The sequence below is a fragment of the Acanthochromis polyacanthus genome, chromosome 8 (genome assembly GCF_021347895.1).
Source record: "Acanthochromis polyacanthus isolate Apoly-LR-REF ecotype Palm Island chromosome 8, KAUST_Apoly_ChrSc, whole genome shotgun sequence".
Classification (NCBI taxonomy): Eukaryota; Metazoa; Chordata; class Actinopteri; family Pomacentridae; genus Acanthochromis; species Acanthochromis polyacanthus.
Genome location: NC_067120.1, coordinates 28002103 through 28009471, shown reverse-complemented (window position 1 = coordinate 28009471; position 7369 = coordinate 28002103). Strand labels below are relative to the sequence as shown.

The window sequence follows — 7369 nt, the reverse complement described above, 5'->3', positions numbered from 1 at the left end:
AAATACACGTGTCAGTTTGAGTTAAATGACTAGCATCAAAGCTTTTCTTTTACAAACAGCTGAAAAATTTTCTAATTAAAGCTGAATAATGAAATCATCTTCTTTAACAACTTTCTCCATGCTATTACAGGCATTACTGCTGATAAATAAGTGTCTGGCACAGAAAAAAAGGAAACCTGGTGTCAAACAATTATATCTGCTGCAAATTAAAAAAAAAAAAATCTAATATTTGTCTCAGCTAAAGACAAAGTTTATTTTGTGTCATTTGTGTTTGAGAATTTTAGGATGTGCAAAACTAGCTATGATAAAAATGGATGGTTGTCACTGAAAGTATTATTCCTGTGGTTGTGTGTTTACCTGATAGCAGTTACACTGTCATGTACATTGTACCCAGAGACAGACTTTTGCTTCCATGCAACCTTTGCATAGCACAATTGGTACATGGTATACTGCGCGGGTTATTACAAAGCCTGCCTACATCAGTAATGACAATAAAGTAGGGTCTCTGCAACTCTCAGCCAGTAGAAACTCCAGGAAATTGTTTTCTCTCTACATGCAAGTGTGTGTTTTGCTATGTACTACCATCTACAGGAGGCACAGAGAACTACACCGTTTGTGTAACAAACCCTCCATCCATTTATCATCTATACACTGCTTAATCCAAGGAAGGGATGCAAAGGATGCAAGGCAATAGTGCTAACCACCGATCCACTGTGCAACCCCTACATCAAACCCTGATAATGTCTAATGATGCCGGTTGCATCTTGACCACTTTAATCAGTAGTGCATTAATTCATTTGACCTGTTACTGACTCGTAAATCTATCATTACAATTTGGCATTATTTTATCCCTGGGCCTGGGATCTTTCTCCATTGAGTTTGCATGTTCTCCCTGTGCATGCGTGGGTTTTCTCCCAGCACTCCGGCTTCCTCCCACTGTCCAAAACTATGCTGAGGTTAATTGGTTACTCTAAATTGCCCGTAGGTGTGAATGTGACAGTGATTGTTTGTCTGTATATGTAGCCCTGTGACAGACTGGCGACCTGTCCAGGGTGTCCCCTGCCTTCGCCCAAGTCAGCTGGGATAGGCTCCAGCACCCCCCACGACCCTAGTGAGGATAAAGTGGTGCATAGAGAATGGATAGATTATTTTATCCATTTCTATTGCAGAACATGCATTTTGACTTTGAATGGTTAAAACTGTCAACGTTACCTAGGTTTGTAAACTTAAAAATCAAAAATTGAAATCTGCCATTTCAAAAGTATTCATCCTCAGGTTGAGTCTAAGCACCATCACAGCTGTCCGGATATTTTTCTTTTTCTTTGGCTAAAGTAAAAGTTTGATAATCATCACATATGGACAGAATTTTCAGTGTTTAGGCAGTCATACATAAAGCAGGCATTTATTTATTTAAGAGCTTGTACAATTTGGACAAATACATTACTGTTAGTTGAGACTTTTGTTTATAGGCATATTAAAATATATTATACATCATTTGATGTACTGCCCAATGCTGTGTATTTGACACATGCATTGCGTGTACTGTGTCTCTGAATAAAGGAAGTTGTGACCTATCTCAGAGAGCAAGAATGCTGTTACTTAAAGAGATTAATGAAGCTACCATTGTTATATATCCCATGTCTGACAGGAACGCCACTGATCAGCTGGCAAGTCTGTCATTTAAGTAATTGGAAGTCTTGGTGTCCTGTAGTAGTGTCTTGGTGACGTCATACAGATTCTGCTGGTAGGCCAGCCTATAGTGGCTGTACACGTCATCACAGTGAGTCAGCAGTCGCTTCACGTTGGGTATGATGCTGCTGGGCATGCTGTCCAGCCTAAAACAATGCACAAACAAATAGGCGAGATGAGCTCAAATTTTCATGTGGTTTCAGACAATTTATCAACTGCCAGTTGTGTCATAACCAGAGGTGGGTAGAGTAGCCAAATATTGTACTCAAGAGTAACGTTACTTCAAAATAATATCACTCAAGTAGAAGTAAAAAGTAGTCATTCAAAAAAATCACTCAAGTAAGAATAAAAAAGTATTTGGTGAAAAGACTACTCAAGTACTGAATAACTGTTTGATTGTAATGTCCGATTAATTTTTTCAAATGATGTGATAAGTCAGACAAAAATGTAAAATAATGTGCAAATTCTGGTATTTCCAAATAATAAAATTTTAAAAATGCAAAAATAAATAACATCTTTACAAAATGACAAATTAAGGCGCTTGAAACATAAATTTCCAAATCTGTTTTTCACAACATAAAGCTTTTGAAACACATACCCGTAGTAAGATAACGTTTGTATGTTTGAACAGTGCAAACTGCTTCCAGTGACAAGATATACTGTATTTCACTTCCCTCCAAATGGCACAGGCTCAGTGGGACCTGAATGTCCGAATATTTGGTCGCTGTGGTGGTATCTGAATATTAATTTTGAGATCCGACTATTTGGACCCCCACTCCCCGCCATATCACGCGGACCTACCATTGACTGTATATGGGACCGAACAAACATGACGTCATGCTTCACTTCACCCGTGTTAGTAAACAGAAGACAAAAGCCGAAGACGGAGCTATCCATGCTAATGCTATGCTAATGTTGTCGGACTCGAAGCAAGATCAAATTTATCGAAAATGCTCCCGTTTTTTTCGTTCCTTGTCTGCTACATGTGAAGAGTTTGTGCCACTATACCGCCACAGGTCTTATGTGGTCATGTGACCGCAGGGCGACGTCTGGTAAAAAGGTCACGTGATGATTGTTGCTTCGCCTGATTGGTGAAACACAGTAGATCTACTGGAGGCATCTCTCCAGCAAAATAAAGCATATCTAATTTGGTAAATAAAAAAGTGAGTGTAGTCCAGTGGAACGGAGGAAGAGTAGTGTTTCTTCTTCACAAATCTACTCAAGTAAAGAGTAAAAAGTATGGCAGAGTAAAACTACTCTCAGAGGTAATTTTTTTTTTCCGAAAAGTTACTCAAGTAAATATAACGGAGTAAATGTAACTCGTTACTACCCATCTCTGGTCATAACCTTGGAAAAAGTAGCACTATGTGCTTAGCATTGCTATCCTACAAGATGTGTATCGACTCACTTTTTGAAAATGTCCTCAAACAGGTTGGAGGTAAGTGAACGGTGGCGTTTGAACTCCTCCAGGTAAAGAAAGTCTCCTTTCAGGATGACCTTCTGGTACAAAATCTCAGCCCAGTCTGGAGTGTAGTTGTACGCCTCCGACACCACAAAAACCTAAGGGACAGAAAACACTGGATGCCATCTAGTGTGTCTAAGTATGGGAATGAATCTCTGAAACATGACTGTTGGTAACTAGACAATTATCAAGTCTAATTCATGATTATAAGGAATTCCATTTTGTTAATTAAGAAAAACACAAATTAAAACTAAATCCACTTTGATCCAACATTTTCTCAATACAATAGTTAAGTTGCCATATACAGTAGTGGTCAAAAGTTTACATACACTTGTAAAGAATAATGTCATGGCTCTCTTGAGTTTCCAGTTATTTCTGCAACTCTGATTTTTCTCTGATAGAGTGATTGGAACAGATACTTCCTTGCCACAAAAAACATTCATGAAGTTTGGTTCTTTTATGACTTTATTATGAGTAAACAGAAAAAGTGACCAAACCTGCTGGGTCAAAAATATACATACAGGAACATGAATTAGCACTTTTGATGACTTAGAAAGTTGTGTCAATGAAATGAGCTTCATAGCATTGCCTCTAAACTTCTTGTGAGTGATTATGAGTGACTACAGCTGGTGACTTCTCTGAGGCCATTTAAATAGGGCTCAGTGGATACAAATGCCCACAAACGCTACAACGGGAAAGTCAAAGGAGCTCAGTATAGATCTGAAAAAGCGAATCATTGACTTGAACAAGTCAGGAAAGTCACTTGGAGCCATTTCAAAGCAGCTGCAGGTCCCAAGAGCAACAGTGCAAACAATTGTAAGTATAAAGTGCATGGCACTGTTTTGTCACTGCCACAATCAGGAAGAAAATGCAAGCTATCACCTGCTGCTGAGAGAAAATTGGTCAGGAGGGTGAAGAATCAACCGAGAACCACCAAAAAGTAGATCTGCCAAGAATTAGAAGGTGCTGGAACACAGGTGTCAGTGTCCACAGTCAAGTGTGTTTTGCATTGCCATGGACTGAGAGGCTGTCATGCAAGAGGGAAGCCCTTGCTCAAAAGCGACACCTTAAGGCTCGACTGAAGTTTGCTGCTGATCACATGGACAAAGATAAGACCTTCTGGAGGAAAGTTCTGTGGTCAGACCAAACAAAAATCGAGCTGTTTGGCCACAATGCCCAACAATAGGTTTGAAGGAGAAAAGGTGAGATAACCATGCCTACCGTCAAGCATGGTGCTGGTAGTATTATGCTGTGGAGTTGTTTTGCTGCCCATGGAACTGGTGCTTTACAAAGAGTAAATGGGATAATGAAGACGGAGGATTACCTTCAAATTCTTCAAGCTAACCTAAAACGATCAGTCCGAAGGTTAGGTTTTGGGCGCAGTTGGGTGTTCCAACAGGACAATGACCCCAAACACACATCAAAAGTGGAAATGGAATGGCTATATCAGGCTAGAATTAAGGTTTTAGAATGGCCTTACCAAAGTCCTGACTTAAACCCCATTGAGAACATGTGGACAATGCTGAAGAAACAAGTTCATGTCAGAAAGCAAACATATTTAACTGAACTGCACCAATTCTGTCAAGAGGAGCGGTCAAAGATTCAACCAGAAGCTTGCCAGAAGCTTGTGGATGGCTATCAAAAGCGCCTAATTGAAGTAAAAATGGCCAAGGCACATATAACCAAATACTAGTATTGCTGTATGTATATTTTTGACCCAGCAGATTTGGTCACTTTTTCTGTTAACCCATAATAAAGTCATAAAAGAAGTAAATTTCATTAACGTTTTTTGTGACAGAAGTCAATTTGGAGAGAAATTTCTGTTCCTATCACTCGATCAGAGAAAAATCTGAGTTTTAGAAATAACTGGGAACTCAAGAGAGCCATGACATTATGTTCTTTACAAGTGTATGTAAACTTTTGAACACAACTGTAAATGATAAAACATTTTTTACTTCGCCAAGGTGCACGGCAGAGTTGTGTGACGATTGGCGTTGGTTTGTCTGTCTGTCTGTTTGCAACATGACTCAAACATGGAGTAACGGAGTTCTATGAAATTTTCAGGGAAGGTCAGAAATGACAGAAGGACTGTCCTCAGTGCAAAGTCATTTTGTTTGTGGGTACATCTACATTAAATGGCCACATTCTATATTGCCATGACTTCTGATCATCAATAACTAATGAAAAAATGCTGCATTTCTAAAATAAATGCTGCATTTCTGACAATGTCATACGGGAGAATGAACAGCCTTGGCAGAGTACTGCACTCAGTGCTTTTCTAGTTTCAACTCTAGTAACCACTACTCTGTTTATGATGGCTATTAGAGTTGAGCTTCTCCATTATCTTGTTGGAGCATTGAAGAAAATAGCCAAAAGGCACTATTTTCAACTGTGTTTTTTATATCTGTGCTGAATCACACTGACTTTGCTGCTTTTACACTGGTTACCTCAAAGTGATCAAAATATGGAGGTGTTCATTTCTGCACAGTAAGGTACTCATCTCACAGAGAAGCCGCACCACAGGCTCTGTTTGCAGACAGATTTAAATCGCCTAAACAGCTGGAATACAGAATGAGAGTTTTGGGTAGAAAAGATATGACAATGTTTTTACAGTAAACAAACCTGGTAGCATCGTGGCAGCATCTTGACAGCATTCAGCAGCTCTGTGGGTCGCAGGCTGATGATGCGCAGATCTGATCCACTGTTCAGAAAGTGGAGCTGAAGAGCAACAAGTTTCGCTGTCCGCACACAACGGCTGGCCTGACGCACACAAGAGTCCTGGAAGTGCACACACACAGACACACAGACACACACACACAGTGTCAATCTGTCTTGTCAGGATAAAAAGAGCACATAGGGGAGTTCAGGTACCTTAGAGAAGCTCTCTGCTGCGTCCTTCAGCAGCCCCAACACCTTAACCAATGAATTCTTCAGATCAGGAGTGACAGCTGCTGAGAGAAAGGTCAGGTGGACAGTACAACAACAGTGTAAAGTGATTCATGAAGCAAACTAGATAAAAAGTACAGATGTTTTGTCGCATTCTTGCCGTGATGTAGTTGTTAGCAGTTTCCTAGCTCACCCCAGGCTTGAGACTCAATCATTTTCAGCTGTGTCCTGGCAGCTATTTCGTGATTTTCTCCTATCTCCCTCCTCATACTGAAACACAATGCTACCATGTTGTGTTTCTCACTGTCTGCAGGGAGGCACCGCTTAATGTATTCCAGCAGAGCAGTCTTCAGGCTGGAGCTCTGCAACAGGAAGGAATGGCTTGTATTAAAATCGGGCTAATGTGAAGTTTATATAGTTTGACATACCGCTGTGTTTAAATAGTGTCAAAACTACATTAACGTAAATGTGTGAATTTGTGAATTTCCCCAAGGGGAAGAATAAACTCATCTAATCTAATCTAATCTAATCTAGTCTAATTCTAGGATGACATATAGTACAAAGGTACTTTAAAAAGTTCTCGACTTCACCTGGACACAAGGGGCTGTAACTCCCATTTAGTGGCTTAGTTTTATACTATAAAGTCCTTTATCACTGTTCACAAAATCACTTGTTTGTTGTCATTTTTTTTGTAAGGAGTAGAAAACTTTTCTCCATGAGAATATTCCTGTCCACACATCACAGATAAATTGGTCCTATGAATAACATATTGTCACATATTATTAATACTCTGCCAAGGAATGCGGGAGAGTTATGTGACGATCGGGGTGTGTTTGTCTGTGAATCTGTGCAACATTACTCAAAAATGGACCAACAGATTTGGATGAAATTTTCAGGGAAGCTCAGCAGTAACTCAAGGACCAAGTGATTAGATTTTGGCAGTGATGCAGCTTATAGTCTAGATCCATGGAATTGTTAAGGATTTCCCATTGTGAGATACAGTGGCCAGCACAGCGTCACTGTAACTATGACAAGTGAACGCTTTGTCAGTTGTCTGCTGACGATCACGATTGGGAACCTACTATAAATCGACCACTGCTGACCTATTGGAAATGATACAAGGAACAATTAATCAAATTGTGGGGGCGTTTCTGAGACACATCAATTTACGGAGGCCGCTACATATTTAGGTCATGCGATTCAGTAACTGTACATAACGTACACATGCATAACACACGCCTGTGCTCAGCGCAAGGTCAGGGAATGAACAGTCTTGGCAGAGTACAGCGCTCTCTGAGTGCTTTTCTTGCTGTCACTGACATGGCCATGCTA

At 40.0% G+C, this 7369-nt stretch overlaps 1 protein-coding gene across 1 annotated transcript in view; it reads right to left on the bottom strand.

Moving 5' to 3' along the window:
* Positions 1-1386: 1386 nt before the first annotated feature.
* Positions 1387-7369, bottom strand: part of spg11 (SPG11 vesicle trafficking associated, spatacsin) — a 46229-nt gene continuing 40246 nt past the window's right edge. Inside the window, 5 exon segments of the mRNA XM_051952342.1 lie at positions 1387-1835; positions 3098-3249; positions 5774-5929; positions 6023-6099; positions 6231-6399. Coding sequence (XP_051808302.1) covers positions 1661-1835; positions 3098-3249; positions 5774-5929; positions 6023-6099; positions 6231-6399 — 729 coding nt within the window. The 3' untranslated portion in view covers positions 1387-1660.